The sequence below is a fragment of the Heterocephalus glaber genome, unplaced genomic scaffold, assembly GCF_053883595.1.
Source record: "Heterocephalus glaber isolate CG9 unplaced genomic scaffold, H.glaber_assembly_v1.0 deba00000678, whole genome shotgun sequence".
In the NCBI taxonomy this organism is placed as follows: Eukaryota; Metazoa; Chordata; class Mammalia; order Rodentia; family Bathyergidae; genus Heterocephalus; species Heterocephalus glaber.
This window is the reverse complement of record NW_028258157.1, coordinates 1,059,517-1,086,349: the sequence shown is the minus strand read 5'-3', so window position 1 is coordinate 1,086,349 and position 26,833 is coordinate 1,059,517. Positions and strand designations below refer to the sequence as shown.

General features: G+C 39.3%; 1 protein-coding gene across 4 annotated transcripts in view; it reads left to right on the top strand.

Annotated features, from left to right (window-relative positions):
* Pclo (piccolo presynaptic cytomatrix protein) overlaps nucleotides 1-26,833 on the top strand; it is a 350,152-nt gene that overhangs the window by 300,089 nt on the left and 23,230 nt on the right. For all 4 annotated transcript variants that reach the window (XM_087206755.1, XM_087206754.1, XM_087206756.1 and 1 more), the window contains 2 exons: nucleotides 6,470-6,608; nucleotides 11,129-11,202. In XM_087206755.1, coding sequence (XP_087062881.1) covers nucleotides 6,470-6,608; nucleotides 11,129-11,202 — 213 coding nt within the window. The remainder of the gene's footprint in view (nucleotides 1-6,469; nucleotides 6,609-11,128; nucleotides 11,203-26,833) is intronic.

Genomic DNA, 26,833 nt, shown 5'->3' with positions numbered 1-26,833 from the left:
GTTACCGGCACGCACGGTTTAGATGAGACTGATTCGATGCCCATATTCGAGACATCTTTCTTCTGAAATCTGACCGCTCAGTTGTGGTTAGCTTTCACCAAGCCACTCCCAATGGCGAGGAACCGATGGCAGTGTGAGAAAGGGAGAGGACACTTCATCTTGTTCTTATCTTGAAGAAAAATGTATTGGAAAGACAGTTGTTTATACACTGTTCTTTTTCTCTTGCACTACGGTGTCTGGGTTACCCGTCCTACATACTGTGGATGAACTAAGTTGGCGTAAGCAGTGACAGAGCTGAAGATTAGCACTTGATCGAGTTTTACCTCTTGCTGAACTCTGATCTTTTATTTCAGATCTATAACTTAGTGAGTTTTTAAATCTTGAGAGCTAAAAATAAAAGATTCTGCAAAGATGCATTCATTACTTATGCAAAATATTAGAGGAATTTCCTGTCTCAGCCCCTCATTCATTCATGTTCTTCTATATATTTGTTTAATTTCCTGAGTGCATAGTATGTCCCAGACCTTCCTCACGTTGATGGGGACTTTGTTGCAATAAACAAAGTAGACAAATAATCCCAGTCCCTGGGAGTCTCCCACCTTAGCAGTAGTTATTGAATAACCAAGTTAAAGATGTCTGGGAAGAATTGAAAGATGAGAAAAGGCATTTGGTCTGCCTTCAGCTGAGATGGAGACAGAAATACAGGCATTATCATTCACTATGACATTTTGGTACCATTATACTGTATTTAAGTGAATTTCACCAAAAACATCTCACAAGGAAGATATACTTAAAAGGCAAGTTACAGGGTAAATGCAAGCATTATAATGTCATGCTTCTGCATGTAAAAAAATCCCCTCTACCAGGTTGGGTAAAAATGACTTTACCCTCTTTGGTTATGCAGAAATTTTATACCATTACTTCTTCTTCTCCTTGGATGCTTCTTTCTGGTACCAGGAATCGAACTCAGGACCACGTGCTTGCCAGGCAGGTGCAGCACCACTGAGCTACATCCCCAGCCCTGTCTACCTCAGCTTTTGTTCCCTATGATCATTGACCCTGTCATTAACATCACTGATCTAATTCCAGAATGGCTGGTATGGGAAACACTTGCAAATACCTGGTACTATTCGATGAAAGATGGAATTGTATGTTAAAATGTCTTGAACGTGTCAGTCTTCGGCCCAAGTATGAACCCAGAGGTGCAGAAACATAATGACAGGATGAGCAAGTTTCTTGGGCTGCAATAAATGGGGTGATGTATTGCCTGGTCCCGCCCAGAACGATGCTGTGTGAACAGGGGAAGTCTCAAGGGCAGCATTCTGATTTCCATGAGGAAAAACAACTGTAGCATTCCATTTCCTGAAGTCTGAGACTTGGTGTGGCTGCGATGCACATACACATATAGTGCAAGTACGATTATATATAGTCTTTTAATAACTTGTCATTTTAAAAAGGAATTTCAAATATGTTCTTCCTTCGACTCCCAAATCAAGGATTTGCAAATGACTGCTTTGGATGACAGAGCTGTCTATTTTCAATACTTTTATTTCTGAAAACTTGTAACTTGGGAGTGGGTGACCATTCCTGCAAAGAGCTCTTTTCAAGCTACCTGTGCCATTTTTCTAGTGTCCTGTTTTCTCTAATTTTTTTCTAAAATAGATAACACAATGATGTCGATTTAGAGGAAACATACTAAATTTCTAAAGTACTTTTAAAATACAACCGTCTTCTTATATTATTAATCATTAATTGTAATAGAAAATATAAAAAAATGTGATTAGACAAAATACTGCTGGTCACTTTGGAATTTAAACCCAATTTGATTAAGACATTATTTTAAGTAGAATTGAGGAAGTAAATTCCAGCCAGGTATAGTGGCACAGCACTGTAATCTCAACACGCTGGGACACTGAGGCAGGAGGATCAGAAGTTCAAACCCAGCCTAGGTACTGGGCAAATTAGTGATTTAGCAAGACCCAGTGCCAAAACTAAAAATTTAAAAAAAGGCTGGGGATGTAACTCACTGCACAAGCCTTCAGTTCAATTCCTATTACCTACACAAGCAAAATAGTAAATTTCAATGGTAGCATTACATAAATACAGATTGCATTATTCATTACAATGTCTAGAAAACTTCGGTCATAAGGTAAATGTGCATAGAAAGGAAAGAGGATAAACAGGATTAAGAGCTTTATCAAGCTTTCTAGGTCCACATTCAAATGAAATCTTAAAATGAGATAAAACTGTAAAACCCCTTCAGTAAATCAACAAAAACCAACAGCATCAACAGGTGAAATACAGACAGACAGAGCAAGAGGAGAAAGAAGGAGGGAGGAAAAATGGAAGAAAGGAAGGAAAGGAGGGAGGGAGGAAGAGCAGAAGTCAGTAGAAAAGACCCCCAGATAAATGCTTTATATTTTATAGTAAAAGTTAGTGCTGGCTAAAGAAATAAGTAACTCGCTAAACACACAATGTCTGGAACGACTAGGCGTTTGTCTGCGTCCAGCCTTAACCTCCGCAACGGAGGGGCTCTGGGGAGGCAGGTTCAGCCCCAGAACCCCAGCCTGGGGCTGCCCATCTACCCAGCTAGCCCAGCCGCAGAGCCCCGGCTCGGCTCTCGGGGTCACCCCAGGGCCGCCCCAAGGTGCGGCGGACTCAGGCCTGGCCCGGAAGAAGTCGCAGGGCCACACAGCGGGCCGGGACCACTCTGGGCTGGGGTCCCCACCCGGGGCCCACCCGCCGGTCCTGGACAGCCAGCGAGCCCCTCAGAAAGGCACGCACCTCCTAAAACACGGCTCCAGAACTGCTTCACCGTCTTCCACATCCTCAGTTTTTCGATGAAATCCTCATTTTTCACATGCAGTAGACAGGTCCGGGTTCCTGCACAGATGTGCGACTTCCCAACAGGGAGGAGTGGGAAAAATGATGCAGAATTCTTCAGACTGATAAGTTTGAAATCACGGGATTACAGAAGATCATAGTTAGTTTTAATATTGTAAAATATTACTTCCTTCGGGGACACAGAAAGACAGAGACCTTGTACTTTAGTAAGCCCAGAGCTTAGAGGCTGCCAAAGCCACACGGAGCGCAAATTCTAGCATTTGTGAGCTTGGCTGGATGCAGTGTTACGGTCCCTCATAATTTCCTTGCTACTCCGATCTCAATATACGTGCATATTTAATAGTTTTGGCCTGAACTTCTTTGCAATTCATAAAGCTATACTTTCCTGTTTAGTGTATTATTATTAAATGGCTTTTCATTCAAACCTTTTTTGTTGTTTTTGATATCAGGGTTATAAAAACCTAGCTGATAATCATATTTTCCAACATGGTAGGACAGATTAAAGGGGTCATTTCTGATTTTGAAAGCTACAGTAAAACTGATTCACTGAAATTCCTTGGACAAGGAACATGGGGAGAAATAAACCTGGCCATATCAAGTGGCTCTTTGATTGGAGATTTTTTTTAAACTGGTGGTTGGATTAAAAAGTGAAATACTATCTACTAAATGATTCAGATGATTCGGTGTTTGGTTTAGGAAAAGAAGTATTGATGTATTGTTATTTGTTTATTCATTAACTATTTCTTGACCACAGCTCTCAGGTAAAAAGCAGACCAGTAACCAACTTGGAGGAGCAAACTAAAGAACGAGCTGAAATCTTTAGATACTCTGAAATTACATAAGATCTAGCCTCAATATCATATGAACAGCATTTGGTTCATTAAAATGTTTGCAGTAATGGAGATATTTCTCAATTTAATATAACTGATGTTTTCTTATTTGGGAACTATTTCAAGAAATTAGAGAAATTAGAAAATGCATGTTTTGTTTCAAGTTTCTGGAAAAGAACCACTTGGATTTTTAGCATGAGCTTATCAAAACTCCCCCATTTTCATATGTTGCATAGCAGTTCATGCTATCATAGGTAGGGATAGCCCAGTGAAAAGGGAGGGTCCGTTCTTCATTTTAACTTTATTTTCAGGAAGTCTCTAAATGTCAGGCCATTTCTACATCACACTTACATACTAGCTTAAGAATAAAAGAGTGGATCAGGCACCAGATGTTTCCTTATGATAATGCCAAGCATCTAGATTCATTGAAATTTGTCATCTCACTTCTCACTAATTCCTGTAGGCTAGATGGAATTAGATAGAATCCTATTTTGCAGAGATATCAGATAGACCTAGGTTTATTTCATTATTTATTCCTGGATTTGGTTTTCGTTTTATATTCCTTCTAAGATATTTGCTTGCATTTAAAATAGTGAGAGAATTTACACAGGCCTTCCAAATGATATTTCTGTTCAAGGAGAGAGGCAAATGCAAAACTATATTTTCTTATGTTTATTTCTGGCCTTCTTTCCTTCTTCTAATTGTGCTGCTTTACATTCTGTCTGTATTTCTCAAATTTCTCAAAATGAGAATAGAGCTAGAAATTGCATCAGATGAAAACTATAATTGATGAAAGAAAAGCTTGAAAATTTTTGAAATGTAAATAATATTTCTATAGTGTAGTAGTCTAATGAATTTATGAGTTTGCTCATGGATAAAATTGCTCATTTGAGTAAAGATAAAGTGATTAAATTAATGTTTTTTAAGGTTTGTCTTTGAAAATGGTATATTGAGTATTTTTTAGTTGATGAAATTAATATTTTCCATTCAATATTATACTATAATGTTAACAGAGCAGCTGGCTGGCTTATACAATGCCAATCAAAGAGCAGAACAGCTTTCCTGGTTTACAATCAGTTCATTAATCTGACTCATTACGTGGTTGATTATGCAGTTTACTCTATACAAGTTCATAATTTTATATCCTAGTTATAGTACCTTTACATTTTTTAAATTTTTCTTTTAAAAAGTATTTTCTTTAATGTTAAACACACCATCTGGGATTTTTCTACATACACTGAAAAAATATTGAACAAATGTTTCAACTATTCTTTTACTGAAAATTCAGTCCTATGGGTAACTAGTGGTTAGTTCACTGGTGGTGGGTTATTTAAACCTTTGCTAAATAGCTGTTACCAACTTGGAAACAATAAATGGAAGAAGGAAAAATTAAACCCCTTGCAAAACTTGATCCTGTCTCCCCTGTAGGAGAATATGCTGTTCTCAGTGGTTTCGCCAGAAAAGTCTACATTTTTCCAATTCACCTGGCTATATTAGTCAAAATTCCCCCACATTAAGAATCACTGTGATCTTGCAAATTTCCTTAAGAGAAGTGTAGCTATCTTAGGATCATGAAATGATTATAGCTCTTCCCTCAGTGGTTTGAACCCATTCAATGAGCTAGGAGACTTCTGACAGAAGAGGATGTGTTCATGGAGGGGAGGGATTCTAAGCAGTTCTGTAGTTTGGAACACGTCTGGATTTAGCAGAGAACAGAGAGGAATTCAGTGGTGAAGACTATGTAGGCTGAGACACCAGCTTGCAGAACCCCGAAGAAAGGAGACGTGAGGCTGTGACAAACCGATCACAAGAAAAGGGGCGCCACGGGGCTGCTCCTGGGCACAACTTAGGAGGAGGCACTTCCACCCCACTGCCTGAAGTGGCAAAGACTCAGTCACTGCAGAGTTCATGGGGAGTCAGAGCCAGAGCAAGACGCCCCAAGCTCCCTCTCCCAGGTAGAAGACAGAAATCAACAGTGTCAGAAACTTGCTAGAAAAACTTCTCTTCCACAAAATATGAGGAAGCAGTCTTTCCCTTCCTTCTGTTTGGGTGAAAATTTCCTCCCAAATCTCCTTCAAATCTAGATCCCTGCCGACATGAGTACTGCACCACCACTACCTGATTGGAAGCAAATCTTGGGTTTCTAGGGGAAAGGAATATCGTTTCATAATCCAAAAATCAAACTTACAAAATTTTTGAAACCAGTCTGAACCATGAACTATGAAATGCCTAAGGGAAACAAAATAGCTTTAATTTTCAAAATCTCTGAGAGATGTTGGCAGAGCCCCATACAGATCAGCACGGAATGGTCATCATTTCTGGAAAGTACCTGTTTGTTTTGAATCTTCACCTCTGAGGAGAAAACAAAAAAACAGATGATTAGTTATTAATATGGAAAATAATTAAGCAGTTTCTTTTATTCTTCTACTCTTAGGTACCAAAGATTCCCTAAACTCTTTTCTCAGTGAAATAGCCCAAATTATTATTTATTCCCATATCACAAGTGTAGTACCAGACACAAAATCATGTTACTAGAATAGTTTTGTACCATTTAACTCAGTCTGAATAATTCCATAGATTTTCCCTGGTAGTGATTGGGTCTTGCTTTAGTGGTTTAATGGCCAATAAACAAGACTTTCAGTGCTCACTACTGGTTAAGGAAGCGAAGAGGAAGGACGGGCTGAGAAGCAGAGCTCTTGGCAAAGCTGCTCTAAGCATGGATTAGGAAAGCGTGTAATTGCGCGGGGACAGGGAGCCTCTCTGACTGTGCTGTTGACTCTCCCCACACCATGCAGCAAAGCCCAGCAACCCACGGCCTGCAGATGGCGCGGCATCCACCGGCTCCTCGGCCAGCAGCTTTGGCAGCGGCTACAGTGTGGACAGCGAAGGCAGCGGCCCCGCCGGGGACACCAGCCTGTTCCCGGTGCCGAGGATGTAAGTGGGTCTTTCTGTCTCTGCAAGGTTAGCAGCACCCGAGTGAGATGTTCCTCACGCTGCACAGCAGACCAGTAGACAGCTACACAGCTGAGTCCCTGGGTCTGCTGAGGCCGGCACAGAGCGCATCCCTCAGGAAAGGCTGAGTGAGTCCGGCTGACTCTGAGGATCCGGCAGTCTCACTGGCACATCTGTATTTATGTGAGAACTGCTAAGCACGCAGCCAGGCCTGCCTGAAGCTCGGTGGCGGTGCCGTGCTGCTTTGGTCACAACGAGCAAACCAGACACTGCTGGTTTTGGCAATGGAGATAGATTCATTTGCCCTGAGTCGGGAGCAATTGAAAGACATTCCCAGAACCCACGTCATCTTTAAAACAGACGCTGCACCACGCCAGTCATACAGACCTTGCAACTGCCAATTTCTCTACATTTGAGATGAAGATGTTGAAGTGCTTTCATATGTTCTAGAACAAATGCCAAGTATTCCAGGTCCCTGGGTGGGTGCTCCCGAAATAAAACCCATTCATGATATGCTAGAGCTCAAGAATATCATCTAGCAAAGAAAAAGAAAAACTGAAACAGATTGTGTTTAGAATGTGTTAGAATAGGTATAGTCATACTGGTGGCAAAATTTAGCCACATTCAAGATAACTATGTAGATCAGGTCTGCTCCAGTATCACGATCTAAACCTCCAGATCTTTCCTTCTCCTCCCTGTTAGAGAGTCTTGTAGAATGGGAACATCACGGGCATACCAGGTCCCAGGATCTAGACCTGCACAAATGCAGCCTGCTGCCTGGTTTTGTAAGGCTTGTGAGCTAAGGAGAGATTTTTATGTTAAAATATTTTTTACACATGAATAAACAAGGCTATTTTGTGATATGCAGATTACAGGAAATAGACATTCAGCAACTTTAGCTGAGCTGCGAAGGGCCGCATGGCCCGCTGGTTTGTGCGTGGCTGGCTGCGGCTTCCGGTGTGCAGAGGGCTGGGTGGCAGGGCTGGAGAGGCACCGCCATGAAGAGGTCAGGCGGTGACAGAGGGGCCTCCTCCTTCTCCGGAGCTGGGTGAAATCTGCCCACGGAGCAGAACTGCTCCTGTTTTAATAAAGCTTTCATAAGCACTCAACATAAATAGTTGAAGCTTTTACAAATATTTCCTTTGGTCACCGAAATAGTATCAATAGCTAACGATTCAGGTCATAAAGGTAAAATAAGAAAGAAAATCAATTTTTACATTGTATAGGTTGTAGCTTTCAAGTTACATTTTTTTCAACTTAAATTAAGCAAATTATTATTTTATCAGCTGTCCATCTGAGGATATTTTTGTATTTTTTTTTTCTGAGGCTTGGGCCATGGACTTCAGAAGAATTTTCATACTTATCAGCTCTATATTATTGGATATAATCCTAAAACTAATTGGATCTCATTAGTCTTTGGCCTCTGATGATCCAGTGTGAGAATTCCAGCAAATCTATTTCATTTCTCTCTAAGCTGTGAATATCACATGAGTTTATAAAGGCTTTGCACTGCACATAAATTTATATCCTTCCAATTTGTCTGTATCTTTCAGAATATATAATTTAACACTGATGATAAAGTTATAACTTCCACCAAGCTAATTATGTTATTTTCTCAATATCTGAATATCTGAGGTAAGATTATATGATTTTTACATACAGAACAGGTAACATTTTGGTTTTTTTCCCTTTTCCTATTTCTCTTATAAATCAAACCTCTTTAAATTGCCTAGAAGATTTTTGTCTTGCCATATAAGCAAAACGAAAATTCACTTTCTTGAAGCATTATATGATACATGTAAGAAATGGGATTTATTCTTCTTTTGTATATGCCCCAATGGTTGTGTCTAACACACTGTTGCTTGGGCTAGTGTAATTACTCAATAAATATTTGGTGATTTATTAAACTATAAATTATGAAATGTGCCATCAGAATGTTCTCTGTTGAAGATTATGAAGAATTCAGGAAAGCTGCATTCTTTATAGAACCCAGAGTTTTGTTTCCTTGGTACCCTATTTAGCTACCCTGTGCTGCAAGTTTTTGTGAAGTCTACAAAATGGACCTTGCATTTTGTCTAAGTATCTAATGTTTAATTCAATTTTCTTTAGAACCAAAGACAGTGGGCAGAAATCATTAAAATATGAAATCTAGGACTAAAAATTCCAAAATTTTTCAAAAATTTATTTTTATTACAAATACTAAAAATTAAAACTTTAAAAAGGTTTAAAAAGTTCCTTGCAGTCAATTGAGTTTGGCTCAGCAATATGTTTTTTTTAACTTAGCTTCTTGAATCTCAATGAAGCAATTACACAAATTGAAGTTTTGCGCATTGATCAAACAGGACAATATAATCTGAAGCAGATCACATATACATGCACACAAAATGTGAGAAGTTAATAATTGCGTGAAATTAGCCCTTTCATGATCGCTTAATCAAAATTGTGCTTAAATCTTTGACCTTGAGTTGTCCTAATGGAACAATGCGATAGTTTTCAAGTTAAAATGATTTCTAAATTTGCATCTGTTCCTCTTATTATGTACAGGAACATTTTGGCATCTGCTCTGGAGTAGAATGATAACACCGTGTTTAGAGCAGTTTTCAAATAAGGTCTAATTGCATCTTAAGAAATAAAAGTAGTTACCTTTCTAGCACGTCCAGCAAACCAATAGGTTCTGTGAAAGCCAGAATTAGTTGTTAGTGAATCTTGCTGTGTTAGAATTATTCTCTGGAAAGAACAGCATCAGGATGTTTCCTGTTCCACCATCCTTCTTAGCATTTAAGGGTTTTTATTCCATTTTAAAGGGTGTCTTATCCAAGTACCTAAACTGGCAATTCAAACCCGGCACATGACTTGCCAGTTGGTTCTCTCGTAATCCCGAGGTAAGTGATGCTGCTGCCGTCCGCGCGGTAACAGCAGACGCGCTGGGCACGGGCCCCAGCTGACACACGACAGGGAGTCGCAGTGCCAATGCCAGACGCTGACCCCTGCAGTCAGCCTGAAAGCTGCTTAGCTTCACATAGCTGAAGACAGGGAGAATTCAAAGCTATCACAAGTGAGGTTTAAAAGTCTATGTTATGATGATATTGTAGGTAAATATGTAGTTTTTACTTTTAATTAACACATAAAACCACCATATTTATGGGCTGCCATGTGACGTTTTGATACCTGTATACACTGTCTAGTGTTTGAGTCCAGGTAAACGTATCTGGTAAGCAAATCTCAAACAGTTTTCATTCTCTTGTGATGAAACATTCAAAATACCTTCTCTCTAGAATGAGATACACAGTACCCTGTTCTTATCTATTGTCACCCTATTGTGCCTCTCCTGTCTAACAGTGACCTGTGCCCCCTGGTCAGCTTGCCCAGCCCCCTGGCCCCTCAGTCTCTATGTGATCATCATGTTAGATCCATGGACAAGTGAGAGCCTGCCGTCGGGCTCATTTCACTCACGTTTATTAATTCCATCAGTGTTTTCACAAATGACAGGATCTCACCCATTTTATGAGTGAACAATACCCCATTGTGTATATGGCCCACCTTTTCTTTCTCCATCCATCAGCTGATGGACGTTAAGTGTGATGCTGCTATTTCTTGGCTGTGGTGAATAGCGGTACAGTAAACACAGGGGTGCAACATCTCCAACAGAGTGACCTCCATAGCCTGGAGTGGAATGACGGGATTGTGCAGCGCTTCTGCTGCTGATTTTCCAGGAAGCTCTGTATTGTTTCCCACAATGGCCCACAGGAATGGCTCCATTCCCACCCAAGTGGGTCAGGGTTCTCCCTCCTCCATGTCCTCAGGACATGCCAAGCCACTCTTACTGGACGGAGGTGTGCTTCATGGTGGTTTTAATTTCCATTTCTTTGGTGATTAGTGATGTTGAACATTGTTGTGTATATCTGTTTGGACCTTTTCTTTGGGGAAGTAACTTTTTTGGGTTTCAATATTATTTTCATGTGTCATTTAATTCACTATTTTCCCTTCTCACCACAGACTCTCTAGAAGTTCATTTTTAAACATTATAAAGATATAAAAACTCCTGATTCAGTTAAAAAGGGAAAAGACAATAATAACTTTTGAGATGAGGAATAGGTTTTAGGTTTGATCCTGTGTGGACATTGCCCTATATGTACATGTACCAAAGTGTCCATTAATGTGAGCACTTTTATGTCTGTATGTGCCCACTAAAGAATTTTTTAATGGGAAAAAATTGCTTCAGAAGTTGGAAAATTTCATGATAGTGTGATTGAATGACAAATGATTCTTCTACAAATAAAATTTATGGACTTTTAGGTATTATGTTTGGACTGAATAAAACTGATCAACGAGTTTCCATTTTAAAACTGACATGATAAAAAGCAATTAACTGAGTGTGTATTTGCCATTCAAATAATTCGTTGCAGGTCTGAATATATAGTGCCCTTTTATTTTTACCAACCTAATCTCCTGATTTGCATGCAGGGAATGATAATTCAATGGATTTTTCTTTTTTAAAACAGAGGGAAGTTGGGGCAGAATGGACAGGAGCCCATAAAGCAGCCGGCAGGAGGAGTAGGACTGGTGGACTCAGAAGGTGAGTAGCATTTACAGTCCTGGGTTCACACTGAATCACACTCTACAGTATCAGTTCTTCGTTTTTAAATATGTAAGGACTAATGGCAAAAGCACTAGTTAGTAAATCATCATTATCTATTAAATAAGAATAACCTTGTGTTCATTTCATAATTTCCAACTTTCTTCCTTTATTTTAAAAATTTAAATACCTTGGGGCACTGAAAATTTAAAAGAAAGAAAGAGAAGGATGACAGGAGAAAGACTCAAGACTTTCTCAGGGGAAATATGTATCTTCTTGAAATTAAAAAAAGTGTTTTCCTTAAGATACCTTGCAAATAGAAAATCAGTCTTAAAACCTCACTTCAAGCATGGAGATCCTTAAACATGTGAAACAGAATAAATAAATGGTGTAAAATCATCCAATAAAAATCAATTACTGAACAAACTTCTAAAGTGAAAGTCACATTTGAAATTAAATAATTTGGTTTGATTAAACAAATAAATTCTTGCAAAATATGCAAAATCAATCTTTAACTTTAGCAAAGACATGAGACTACCTATGGGCAGTGTAAGGACTAGCTTATCTTTCATAACACTGTGATAAAATCTGTCAATTTTATCCTTCATGAATCGTGACAATCCTCAGAAATGTTAATTAGCCTGACTGCATTTCATATACTATCTCATTTGAGTCTTAGAATTGTCCATAAGGTAAATAATAGCATAGAGGGGATCTGTATGAATGGAAAACAATGTGCAAACTGCACACAAGGTCAGGACAAGTACGTTGAACGCAGGAAAACGGTTCCAAACACCACACGCTGAGGAAGAAAGGTCCCAGGCAAGTGGGCAAGGTCATCAGAGGGCAAAGGGGAGACCTGGGTGTCAATGCAGTCTGTTACCCAGTAAGACAGTTGACTTGCATCTTCAGAAACCTTATCTGATAAACGCACATTCTAAATGGTGCTGGATCCCTGGACGTAGGTCATACCACATCTCTCTGGTTGGGTTTTCCTTTCTGTGGATTTGTTCTCTGTTTGGGCTCCTGCCCATTGCCATGGTCCCCAGAATTGCACACCAAGTCCACCAAGCCTTTTACCTGCCTGTCAGTTTGCCTGGCTGTAGCTTAGTCCCCAGCCTACTGCCCTGACCCCCTGGGATTCAGAGTCAGCCACTTAACTGTCTGGAATTCACACTGAGCCAGGCGCTTGTGCCCAGCGGGAAGGCAGCACCGCTGTGAAGGAAGGTAGGAGGATGGGTAGCTGGAAGGCGAGTGCACAGAGTAGGATAGTGAGGCAGCAGGAGGAGCCACTGTCCGTCTGCACATGAGGACAGCGAGGAGCAGGCCCAGGAGGAGGCCGCATGGAGGCCCCTGTCCATCCACACTCTGCAGTCTCTGTGGCTCTGACCAAACCCAGCCAGTGGTCATCTGGGGAGCTGGGACCCAGGTGAGGAGCTCCGCCTGGAAGGGAGCTGGAGAGGGATGCAGCAGCCCGGCTGGGAGCATCATCACAGGGCTCCCCAGGCCCTCCGAGCCCCAGCTCCACATGGCCCAGCCCACCTCTCCCGAGAGCGAGCTTGCGTGCTTCTCCTTCTGCACTCTCAGCGCTCCTCTGTGTTTGCCAACATTTTCACATTTTACTTCTGACTTGGATTTAAGTTGCCTGTTTTGTGCTTGCCTCCTCCATAAGACCGAACAACCCGCAGGCAGGACCCGCGGTTCCTCATCCTGCTTCTCAGCACTCAGCCGCAGCCCGGCCCAAGCTGCTGAAAGAATTGGTGCAGAGTGAATGAAGACCTACTATGACTGTCTGCAGAAGTAATAGCTATTGATGCAGATGTGACTCCAGAACTCTGGCAAAGAGAAGAGGCTTTAAGCTTCTTAGCTACTTAATTCTACCTTTGTCTAACCTTAAACTTTCAAGTAAAATTTAAATGTTAGCAGCTGTCAGTGACTAGAACTGTTCAGCCTGGTGCTTTCTTCTTTCCAGTCAGTCCCACAAAAGCATGCTTGGTTTCCAAGAAGGAGCGACTCACAGGCTACTGCACTGTTATTAAATCTCCTGAATCCATATGCCTTTCCCTTAGAGAACCCACCCTGACCAATAGCTGATCTCAGGTGAGTTGTGGAGCAGAGAACCGGAAGAGCGTGGGAACAGAATGACTTACAGGGCAGCGTGAGCCCCTTCTAGTCACCTGTCCCATTAGCAACAATATTTTGGACAAGTAGTTTTGACTTAGTCGCCACTGACATTGGACAACAAGCAAATATCCAGTTTTCCTATCTACATGAATGTGGGTTCTAAGAGGTATATAAAAGATAGCTAATAATACAGAGAGGAAAACTGCAATAAATATTAAACCTTTAGAAAAGCAGCCTTAAATTAGGAAGGCTACGTACACAGAGTAGTGACAAAACTATTCAAAGTGTTTATTCCAAGTAGGTAGGAGGCATCAGTTTAAACGGCATGATTTTTTGGGCCCTGTAGAAATGTGGAATCAACCCTGTGTCGTACTTAAGGTGTGTGCATGACCTGTACCTTGTTTGCACGACTCAGGGACTTGCTTTCTCTTCTTTCTGTCGCTAGTCACAAGAACAGCCAGTTCAGGGGGGAAATACCGGAATCAGTGCAGCTTGCTTAGAGACAAAACGTGTAGTTTGCTGATTGTACTTTTACTCATTTCAATTCCGGACCCCAAAAATGTATTTCTATAAATAATCCCATTTTTCTTTTTTCTTTATTCATTTTTACATTTTTTAAAATTTCATTTCATTGGTACAATTTGGATGTACATGATGACCACATGCATCATGGGGAATTCATACCTGTACATGATGTGTCTTGCTTCTTTTTGTTTTTCCCATTCCCCTCCCCTCCCTTCAATCCCTCTTCCCCTCCTTGTTTTAAAAGCTTTGTTTGCATTTTTTTTCTTATCCCTTCTTTTCTTCTCCCCTCCCCCTCCCTCATTCCCTTTCTCATTTGAACATTTTCTTCCCATTTCCCAGTATCTTTTATACATTTTGCTCCTTATTTCCACTTTCGATTTCTTACCCTAGAGAAACAATGAAGTATTTCCATGCATGTCCGATTTATTTCACTTAAAATTATGGCCTCCAGGTGCATCCATTTAGCTATAAATATCTCAAGCTTATCTTTCTTTATGGCAGAGTAATACTTCATTGTATATATAAAATAAACACATCTTTATCCTTTCATTGGTTGATGGGCACTTGGGCTGTTTCCAAGTTTTAGCTATTACAAACTGTGCCACCATAAACATGGGTGCACATATATCGCTGTGGTATGATGCTTTTACGTCGTTTGGGAAGATATCCAGCAGGGGAATAGCTGGGTAGAATGGAACCTCTACTTTTAGTTCTTTGAGGTATCTCTGCACTGATTTCCACAGTGGTTGCACCAGTCTGCACTCCCACCAGCAGTGGAGCAGGGTTCCTCTTTCCCCACAGCCCCGCCAGCATTTGTTATTGGTTGATTTCCTGATAGCAGCCATTCTTTTTGGAGTGAGGTGGAATCTCAGTGTTGTATTCATTTGCATCTCTGGAATGATCATATAAATAATCACATTTTTCTTAAAACAGAAAATCCTTTCAATGATCTACGTCAACTTGAGTGTTTCATGCTATTCACTTACACCTTTGTTTCATGGATGCACTGGCTCATTGGAAAGGGTATGATTTACAGAGATTTGCCCAAGAAAGCATACTTCAGTGCACATCAGAGGCATCTCACATACATGCACCAAAACATGCCACAGATTTACAGTTTGTTTTCTCAAATTTTTATTTCTATTTTGGCATTACACTGTACAGACTGCAAAAAGCAATGTTTTGTGGGGTTGAGATTTTCTGTTCAGCCTGTTACTAAAGCTTTCTTTAAATGCTAAATAGCCATGTCCTCATTCTACTTAAGTCTATTTATTCTGGCTTCTGGTAAAAAAAACCAATTTACCATTTAGTTTTTCTCTCTACTAATGTTTCCACTGCCTTACATCAGTGACTCAGAAATTTCAGTCTCAGCATGAGATTAATTCAATGGGTCAAAATGGGAAATCTATTAAAGATTTGGGGTCTGAGTTGTAGTAGAAAATAGTAATTTGGGGCCTGTATGTACTGAGAAACAGTTAAATTTCCATGACTTCAATATGTGACTAATGTAAGTGCAAATAAGCATGGTGTTTGACACATGGTTAACACCTGTAAATTGTTGTGATGATTAAATTAGGAGTGAAAGTGAGAGAGCTTGGATTGGATCCCTAGGTGACGTCACTCAGAACTGCTGAAGTATCGTGTGCTTATTGAGAGAGCTAAAGAAGATTGCTTCTCTTAAAGATTTAGATCAAACCAATTACACTTCCCAATTGTACAGAGAAGCTTTCCCCCAATTTACATTAAAAACTCCCAATTACACCCTTAAGACAAGGTATCTAGTCCTTCCTCTTCTTTCACTTATTAGCTGATGCACTGTATTTCCTAGGCTCATTCTTTGCTAGTAGTCATCCGCCTAGTAGCTGCCTTGATACATTACTGTGCTAACCACCCTCAGCCAGCATTACAATCACAACTTGCTACAAGATTTAATTTTCTTCACTTTATGCATTTAAAAAAAATCAGCCCAATAAATCATGTATTTTCTTAAACACTTTGGTAGCCTGGACTTAGCTTCATTGAGAATGAAAATTCAGTTTAATCCTCAGTGGGCCTGAATAAATATGCTGCTTCCATTGTAGAAATACACTAAGCTGTCTGCTCAGACTTTTCTGATAACCAAGTGAGTAAAATTATGTTGTTATGAACATTTAACACAGGAGTGTGGGAGAACAGAGTACAAGATTCAATCCAGTACCTTACTAAAATGGTTTTTAAAGCATGACAAGTTATACATAGCCTAGGAAAATCTGTGATGACCACAACATTCTTGTTTAACCTGAAATTTCAATGTTGGACCTAGACACATATTTTTAAATATTTCACAGTCTACAGTGATTCGTATGCTCATGTTATCGCTGAACAAACACATTTTGCAAACTCTGTGTACAAGGGTGATGTAGAACTGGCTGCCCTGAGGAGGCAAAAAAAAATCTAGACCTAAAAATTTGAGCCTTCTCCATTGTTCAAGGCAAACACAAAAAGACTTTATTTCTCCATGTGTTGTTTCTGTTAAGTATGGGGAAAGAGATGAGTGAGTTAAAGAAGTCTGTAGACTGGAGCAGGGCAGGGGTTTGTGAGGGAGGCCAGCAGCAGGGGCAGCTGCAACACACAGGCAAGGTGGACTGCAGGACCAGCAGGAGGAAGCCAGGCCAAAGCGGGGCTCAGGAGGAAGAATGCAATCAGCAAAGCTAGAGCAGAGGCCCAGGAGGCAAAAGCGAGTAGAGATGCCCGTGCAGGAGATCAGACATGAGTTTAGGGTCTGTGTGCGAACAGTGGGGATGAGGAGCGTAAGAATGATTGGTGTTAATTAGGAATTTAGTAAGCATCAGCCTCGATGAATATTTCTATGCAAGCAAAAGGTAATCCTCTGCTAAAATCCCTTTAGGGTTTTGTTGTTTGAAGTACACATGGGTGACCCAAGCAGAAAAGCTGCACATTGTGCGTTTAGACTGCAGACCTAGAGTTCAGGATTTCATTGTCATTCTGCGTTTAGAGGTCAGAGCTGTGGAGGAATAACACTTATGGAGTACCTAACATAAGCCAGACTCCGTAAGGACATTATCTTTGCTAAGCTCCATCAACAGAAAAAGAAAACTCCCCGGCACTACCGTGTAAAAGGCTTTATTTCCTTGCAAGAGACTTATGGGGAAACTCCCGGTAAGAAGGTTTTAGTGCCCTTAGGAGCAACGTGACGACACAGCCAGGGGAGCTGACACCAAGGCCGGGCTCTCAGCCTGCAGCCTCCGCCGTGTCACCAGCAGGGCCTGGGAGCCTGGGCTCCTGAAGGAACGGGGTTGAGGGCAGCCGCCCAGCTCCAAGGACCTGTCAGGGAGCGGCCAAGCAGGCCCGAGTCTATGCCTCAAAATGATCATCGGATCCCGGATTTCACTCCCCAACTTAAGTGCGATGTTTTAAGGCCATATTTATAAATGATTATATCATCATTTCTTCTTTCTTTATTTTTACCTACATAGAAAACATTAAGTATATAATGATTTCTGTTTTCTTCTAGCTGTCTTGTTAAGTATAATATTTAATTCTTTAAATTGATTCCTTTTATTCTGTGTGAAAATGTAATAGTCCACCAATTCTCCTAGAAACATTTGTTGAATAAATTTAATTTCCTTCCAAATATGAAATACCATATCAATCACAGTGGAAATTCTCAAGTGGATTCGCAGTATCTGGTAATGAGTTTTATGGATTACTATAGACTTCTAGCTTTTATATCTGTCAGCACAGTTTTTGTTCAGTTAGCCTATTTTTATGACCATTTCTTCTTTGACTGCTTTTACCTCTTTATTTTAAAAATGTTTTAAAAAGATCTTTTAAACTCTTTGTGTTGAGAAGCAAAGTAAATTCTATAGGAATACTTAAATTATATTCAACTCTAATGTGATTTAAGGGAAATGGCACCCTTACATATAACATTTCCTATCATGAATACAGTATGCTTCTCATTTTTTTTTTGTTTTTTAGTAAAATAGCTTTGGTTTTCTTCACATGTACTTAAAATATTTTGTTAATTTTATAGTAAGCACTTTTTTTTGCTTGTTATTGTTGTGGTCAACTTCCAGAAGTTTTTAACTGATTGATGGATATTATTTTCTAATATAGTTGTTGAGATTTAATTGCTTACTAAGTCATTGTGTTGTAAGAGAGACAAATGGTAGCAAATCAGGTATGGCAGCAGCCTCAATGAATGGATGGCAAAGAGAATTTAAAAGTGTGTGAGTATGTGTGTGTGTGTGAAGTAGGAGTGAATAGAGGAAATATTGGTTTTTGCTTTTCAGAATTATTACTCTTCTAAAGAGAATATAATTAAACAATTCTCATATAGTGTAAGAGTTTGACCCCCGACAGATGATAAAAAGGTAGGCATGCCAAAAACACTTTCATGACTTTTCCTAAAACTAATTTAAAAGAAATTCTAGGCCAGCACTATCGTGTTATCTTATGTATCAACTCCAACTAAAAATTGGCCACCTCCTGGAATGCTCAGTTAACTGAAGGAAATAGCAACAAGTCCAAACTCAAATGCAAAAGTGACTCAGCAAGTTAGGAATTTCATTGTGAGTGTAAAGGAGAAATGCAAGTTGTTTTCCATATCAGTTTTGGGGTGCCAGTTTTTATATGCATGATATTAGGCAAGTTACTGAAATCTGTGTTTTTCATTCCTAATTTACAGAAGCAAAAATAACAATAGTGTGTTAGCAGGACTGATGGTGAGCGGAAAGTGACTGACACTGTCCAAATGTCATCCCACATCATGTCAGTGATTTCTCCCAGCTTAACTCCTCTGGTCCTTTAAAACCATATTTAAGGTGCTTTCATTTTCTGCCTCTTGGCATTCAGACAAACAGATATGTTTCTGTAGTCCTACATTTGCCAGTTTGTTTTGAAAAGCTGATACACATATTTATTACAGTATCTCAATCTACTCTTCTCCCCAAAGTAATTCTTATGTGATTCTCTGTATAGAAATGCCTCTTCTCTGTTAAGGATGATTTCTCTAAAACTCGTCATATTTTCTTAAATTGCTTGAGTTTAAAATTCAGTGTCATTGATTTCTAGTCCTGGATTACTCATGGGGAATTTAAAATTGAAGCATCTTCTGAAAAAGTCTATTATTGAAATGTAGAAATTTCTCAGTCTTAACTCTTGGATTTATCTTTGGAAGGTATTGACTGACCGGCAAAACATTTAATGAATTAAATTTCTTGGACTTACCTTGGAATGTTCTTAGTCTTAGGATGCAGCAAAGTTTTGACAGTTGCTTAATGTAAAGCTCACAGTATTTTAGACTTTCAGAGGTTATGTTCGGAAATGGTAGTTCTCAGTATTTTTAAAAAACATCTTATTGTTTGCCTAGAAGTCTCTGAAATAGTTGCATGGGGAGCTGGTGCCCTGATTTACTTAGGAGAGAGAGGCATTTGAATCAAAATAAGACTACTAAAATATAATGACCAGCTCTCAGTGAATATAAGCCAAGAATAATGGTTAGGTAGATAATTAAAAAAAGATGCAGGTATACTAAACATACATCATGTTTATTTTGTTCTAAATGCCTTACATTTTCTGCTTAATTTGTCATAAAACAGCAGAAGATATAGATAAAAATGAATGGAATTATAGTTTCCACTCTATGTGGAAGCAAACATAGACTATGAACAGCAAAACCATTCTCTTAGATCCACAGCAACTTATAAACAGTCAGGGTTGAAACCACAGGTGGGTAATCCAACATAACTAGCTCTTGCCGTGGTATTTATCAGCATTTTTATCTTAATATTGATGGATATAGAGCTATTTCATGAAAATCACTTTAAAATGATAAGATTGTCTCTTGGGCTGGAGAGGAAACCATCCCACACTGTTGACAGTTATGCTCAGTCAATCCTTTGCCATATAGCCACTGTGTAGCTTACCAAAAAGAAAAAAATTTAAATCTCATTTTAGTAGATGTCAAAATTTTCTGTAGTCAAAACAACATTGTATTAACAAATTAGACAAATATATAAATAAAATAACAGAAATATAATAACATAGAATATAATAACACGTGGATTGTCTAACCCATGTGTAGCTCTAAAGTAAATGATTATTACACGTTCCAATGGGACAGATGTTTCATTCAGTTGCCAAGATTAGTTTATTTAACAAGCAGTTCTGAAAGAAGTTTATTCTGTGAGAAAAAAATAGACTTCTCAATCATACCATATGATTTTAAGACAGACAATGAAGATAAAGTTCAAAAATAAAATAATAAAAATACTTGAGCAAAATATAGGAAAATATTTGTATAACCTTGGTAGAGTGTGTGGGTTTGGTTCGTAAGTGAGATAACAAACCCATAAGTCATCAGAAATGACAGATATTTTTGTTTACAAAAGATAATGAAGTTTATATAGTAAAAGAAACCGAGGATACATAGTGTTTATTTTGTTTAAATGCCATTCCATTTTGTGGTTAATTTGTCATAAAACAGCAGGAGATATCAATATAAAATAAATGGAATTATAATTTCCACTCTACAGGGAAGCAAACACAGACCATAGGCCACCTGCTTCAAAATATGGAGACTTTGCCAGCTGCAGTGATGCATCACTCTGATCTCCGCACTCTGGGAGATAGGAAGACAGCAAGTCTGAGCTCAGCCTGGGCATCTCAGTGAGAACCTGTGTAAAAAGGTCTGGGGGCAGCTCAATGCAAAAACCCTGGGCTCAATCCTCATAAATGAAAAAAAAAAAAGGAAATTTTGACTTTTTAAAGTTGAATTTGACTTAGGTGTGTTCTGGGGTCTTGGACGTTTCTATTAGCTGAATAAGAAATTGTCCCCTACCGGGAGAAGCTTGAGATGCTTAGAAATATACTCAATACTTACAGGGATGTAAAGACCCATTTGGGGTGGGGTCGGTCTTCAGGGAGGTGCCCCCATAAGCCCACAGAGGCCAGGCACTGGTAGAAGGCCCCGCTGTGGCTGGGCTTCCTCAGTGCACCATTTCTGAGTGGAACTCAGGACCAGCACTAATGGTCCTGTGCATCTTTTTTTTTTTTTAATGTATTAAATTCTTTTATTGGTACATTGTAGGTATACAACACAATTACATTTCTCATTGGGAATTGTACCTTTACATAATGTATCTTGGTTCTTATTTTTTCCTCATTCCTAGCCCTCCCTTCATGTCCTCCACCCTTCCCTATTTACAGAGACTTTATTTCCATTTTTTCCATTTCTCATCATTTTTCCTTTCCATTCTTTCCTTTCCCCTGCCCCTCCCACTACCCCTACCCCTTTGGACCTTTTCTTCCTATTTTACATTATCAATTATTCATTCTAACCATTGGTACATTTTAGGTATACAATATAATGACATTCGTCATTGGAAATTTGCACCTTTACATAGTCTCTCTTGGTTCTTATTTTTCACCCTTCCCCTGCCCTCCCTTCAACCCCTCCAGTCCTCCCTATTTACAAAGATTTTGTTCCTATTTTTCCATTTTCTCATATTAATCCCATTCGCTTCTGTCCTTTTCCCTAGCCCTCCCACTTCCTTCCCCTTTGCCCCTTTTCTTCCTATTATACATTTAGTCTTTATTTACATTTTCAGTTTGTCACACTGGAGATACTATTCGGTATTTACACATGTGTGTCCTATTTATTTCACTTAAGAATATCACCTCAATGTGCATCCACTTAGCTATAAATGTCTCTAATTTCTCATTTTTATGGCTGAGTGGTACTCCATTTTATAAAAATCCCACATTTTCTTTCGCCAGTCTCCAGTTGATGGGCATTTGGGCTGTTTCCAAGTTTTAGCTATTACAAACTGTGCTGCTATGAACATGGACACACATATATCATTGTGGTATGATTCTTTTAATTCTTTGGGGAAGATCCCCAGTAGTGGAATAGTGGGGTCAAATGGGACTTCCAGTCCTAGTTCTTTGAGGTATCTCCATACTGATTTCCACAGTGCTTGCACCAGTCTACACTCCCACCAGCAGTGGAGCAGGGTTCCTCTTTCCCCACAGCCCCACCAGCATTTGTTATTGGTTGATTTCATGATAACAGCCATTCTTTCTGGAGTGAGGTGGAATTTCACCGTTGTTTTCATTTGCATCTCTCGAATGACCAGTGATGTTGAACATTTTTTCATGTATTTATTTGCTATTTCTATTTCTTTGCGTGAGAAATGTCTGTTCATTTCAGATGCCAATTTTCGGATTGGGTCTTTAAATTTGGGAGGTCTGATCTTTTTAAGTTCTTTATAGATTTGAGAGAGTAGACCTTTGTCTGAGGAAGAGCAGGTGAAGATTTTTTCCCACATTGTGAGTTGTCTCTTCACACTGCTGGTGGTTTCTCTTGCTGTGAAGAAGCCTTTTAATAAGAAGAGATCCCATTTGTTGATTGTTTGTGCTAGTTCATGGGCAACTGAGGTTTTGTTCATAAAATCTTTTCCTACACCGATGTCTTCAAGAGTTCTACCTAACCTCTGTTCCAACTGGTTCAGAATTTCTATTTTAATATTTAAATCTTTAATCCATTTTGATTTTAGTTTAGTGCATGGTGAGAGATATAGGTCTAGTTTTAATCTTTGGCAAGCTGAAGCCCAATTTTTCCAGCACCATTTATTAAAGAGGCTATCTTTCCTCCAGTGAGGGTGTTTGGCTCCTTTGTCAAAGATGAGATGGCTGAGTGTGTTGGGCGTTGTTTCTGCATCTTCTAATCTGTTCCACTGGTCCTCAAGTCTGTTTCTTTGCCAGTACCATGCTGTTTTTATCACAGTAGCTTTGTAGTAGAGTTGCAGGTTGGGGATCGTGATACCCCCTGCCATGTCTCTGTTACCTAGAATTGCTTTTGCTATTCTGGGTCCCTTCTTGTTCCAAATGAATTTTTGGATTGTTTTCTCGAGGTCTATGAAGCATGCTGCAGGGATCTCAATTGGGATTGCATTAAATCTATATAGCAGTTTTGGAAGTATGGCCATTTTCACTATATTAATCCTTCCTACCCAGGAGCCGGGGATGTCTGTCCATTTTCTGATATCATCTTCAATCTCTCTTTTCAGAGTGCCATAGTTTTCAGAGAAGAGGTCTTTGATTTCTTTCGTTAGGATGATTCCTAGGTATTTCAGTTTTTTGGATGCTATTGTAAAAGGAATTATTTGCCCTATTTCTCTCTCAGTGAGTCTGTCATTGGTGTAGAGGAAAGCTATTGACTTTTGTGTGTTGACCTTGTAACCAGCTACTTGACTGAATTTGGTTATTAAGTCTAGAAGACTTTTGGTGGAGTTCTTGGGGTCTTCTATATAGAGTATCATGTCATCTGCAAATAATGACAATTTGACTTCTTCATTACCTATCTTTATTCCTTTTATTTCTTTCTGTTGTCTAATTGCCGTGGCTAATGTTTCCAGAACTATATTGAACAGGAGTGGTGATAGTAGACATCCTTGTCTTGTTCCTGATTTTAGTGTGAAGGATTTCAGTTTTTGACCATTTAGTATGATATTGGCTGTTGATTTTTCATAGATGGCTTCTATCAGTTTGAGGTAGAGACCATCTATTCCAATTTTTTGTAGGGTTTTTATCATAAATGCATGTTGGATTTTGTCAAAGGCTTTTTCTGCGCCTATGGAGATAATCATATGGTTTTTGTCTTTGGCTCTATTCATATAGTGTATTACATTGATTGATTTGCATATATTGAACCATCCCTGCATCCCTGGGATGAATCCCAGTTGATCAGGGTATATGATCTTCTTGATGATCTTCTGCATTCTGTTTGCCAGTATCTTATTAAGGATTTTTGCATCTATGTTCATTAGTGAGATTGGCCTATAGTTCTCTTTTTCGGTTGGGTCTTTCTCTGCTTTGGGGATCAAGGTGATGCTTGCTTCCAGGAATGAATTTGGGAGTATTGCTTCCCTTTCAATTTCATTGAACAGTTTAAAGAGTAGTGGCAGCAGTTCCTCTCTAAATGTCTTGTAGAATTCAGCAGTGAAGCCATCAGGGCCTGGGCTTTTCTTAGTTGATAAGTTTTTAATTACATTTTCAATTTCATTGGTTGATATTGGGTTGTTCAGAAGTTTTAGGTCTTCTTCGTTCAACTTTGGTAATTCATATGTATCTAGGAATCTGTCCATTTCTTCTGTGTTGTCCATCTTATTGGCGTATAGGTTCTGGAAATAGGTATTGATGATCCTCTGGATTTCTGCTGAGTCTGTTGTAATTTCACCCTTTTCATTCCTAATTGCATGGATTTGGGCCTTTTCTTTCCTTTTTCTGACAAGGTTGGCTAAAAGTTTGTCAATGTTGTTGATTTTTTCAAGAACCAACTCTTGGCTTCATTGATTTTTTTGTATCATCCTCTTAGTCTCCATTGCATTGATTTCTCCTCTGATCTTTATAATTTCCTCACTTGTATGAGCTTTGGGGTTGCCCTGCTCTTCTTTTTCTAGAAGCTTGAGGTTCAGCATCAGGTTGTTTAATTGGGCTTGTTCTTTTTCCTAATATGCATATTCACTGCTATGAATTTCCCTCATAAGACTGCTTTCATTGTGTCCCATAGATTCTGATATGTTGTATTGTCATTGTCATTTACTTGAAGGAACTGTCCGATTTCTTCTTTAATTTCCTCTGTGACCCATTGGTTATACAGAAGTGTGTTGTTCAATTTCCACGTGTTTATGAAATTTTTTGAGTTTCTTTTGCTATGGATCTCCAATTTCATCGCACTATGGTCTGATAATATACAGGGGATAACTTCAATTCCTTTGCACTTACTTAAACATGTTCTATGTGTGAGTATGTGGTCTATTTTGGAGAATTTCCCATGTGCAGCTGAGAAGAATGTGTATTCTGATTTTGTGGGGTGGAAGACTCTGTAAACATCTATTAAGTTCATTTGTTCAAGAGTTCGATTGAGTTCTTGTATTTCATTACTTATTTTTAGTCTAGTTGATCTATCTATTTGTGACAGTGGGGTATTGAGGTCCTCTGCTACAATAGTTTTAGTGCATATATGACTTTTCATATCCGTTAGTATTTGTTTTATATAGTTGGGTGCACTAGTGTTTGGTGCATAGATATTTATGATTGTCATCTCTTCCTCTTGGATTCTTCCCTTTACAAGGATGTAGTGTCCTTCTTTGTCTCTCTTAATCAGTGTTGGTTTGAAATCTACTTGATCTGCCAAGAGGATAGCTACTCCTGCTTCTTTTTGGGTTCCTGTCACATGCAGTATTGTTTTCTACCCTTTAACTTTCAGTCTATGAGTTTCCTTTTGAATTAAGTGTGTTTCTTGTATGCAGCATATGGTTGGATTTTGCTTCTTGACCCATTCTGCCAGTCTATTTCTTTTGATTGGTGACTTGAGACCATTAACGTTGATGGTTATAACTGAAATGTATTGACTTGTCATTGCCATGACTTTTTCTTTTTGTTGGGTTCTCCCCCTTTACATTTAATTTCTTGTAATGCTAGATGGGTTCATTCTGCTTTGCTTCCTGGGGTTGTGATCCTCAATGTCTGTTCCTAGGATATTGTGTAAAATTGTTTGGAGTGCTGGTTTGGTATTCACGAAGTTCCTAAGGTGCTCTTTGTCATGAAAGTATCTTATTTCTCCATCCATTTTGAAAGATAGTTTTGCAGGGTACATCAATCTGGGTTGGAGGCTGTTTTCTTTTAGGGCTTGGAATATGTCACGCTGAGCTTTTCTTGCCTTGATGGTTTGTGTTGAGAAGTCTGCTGTGATTCTGATGGGCTTTCCTTTATATGTGATTTGTTTCTTTTCTCTGACTGCTTGGAGAACTTTGTTCTTCTGTTGTGTTTCTGGAATCTTAACAATTATATGCCTATGTGTAGATTTTTTTTGATCAAGGCTATTTAGAGTCCTATATGCCTCACTTATCTATATGTCAAGCTCTTTTCCCCTGCTTGGGAAGTTTTCTGCCATTATTTCTGTGAAGAGATTTTTTTATGTTATCTGCACTCTCTCCTGTTTCTTCATTGAGCCCAATCAGTCTTATGTTATTCTTCTTTGCATCATCTATCAGCTGCTGGATTGATTTCTCATGTTCCCTTATAATTTTGAAGCAATTTTTCTTTTCCTGGTCACTAATTGCAATCTTATCTTCTATATCTGAAATTCTGTCTTCACATTGGCTCATTCTGCTGTGTAGACTTTCAGTGGAGTTTTTCATCTCCTGGAAATCTATTTGCATCTGTTTTAAGGATTCCATTTGTTTCTTATGTTGGGATTCCATCATGTTCCTCAGCTCCTCTCTAGATTTATTAATCATGTCTTGCACTAGGGGCACAATTTCTCCTGTTATCTGAGAAATTATTTCTGATTTCATTTTTTCCAGATCCCCTTTTGTTGCCTGTAGGGAACAGGGGAAGGGGACATTACCAGAACCTCTGCAGTAAGTCCTAGTCTCCTGTGAGTCACGGCAGCACCACAGCGAATTACAGGAAAGGTAGACAAATGAGACTGAGAAGAAGCTGAGCTTTGGGTCTGATCAGTGCTGCTCTGGGCAGCAAAGACAAAAGACCCCTAGCTTGCAGCACCCTTTATTCAGTACATGGGGAAATAGATGTAACAAGTGAAATATAGAGTTCAGTACTTCACATTGGGATAAACAAGGTGTAACAAAAGGCTGGGTGGGGGCAGCGGAAATCTAAGAACAATGAGGAATTATGCAGATGAAGATTTGGTTCCTCCCAGGGGTCTCCTGCAGGTGTGGTCTTGTCCTGGAGCGTTACAGCATCAGATCTCCCTTGTGACCTGAGGCCAAAATGAAATTATGTCTTGGAGTGTTATAGCTGGCCTGTAGGCCGGAGAACCAGGCCTACTCAAATGATCTTTCCCTAGAATTATGTAGCATTGCTCCCAACAGTTGCCAGTTCAGTGGATCCAGGTGGTTGAGTAACAGAATGGTCCATCTCATTTCCCTTTATGGTTGCTGTAGGTGAT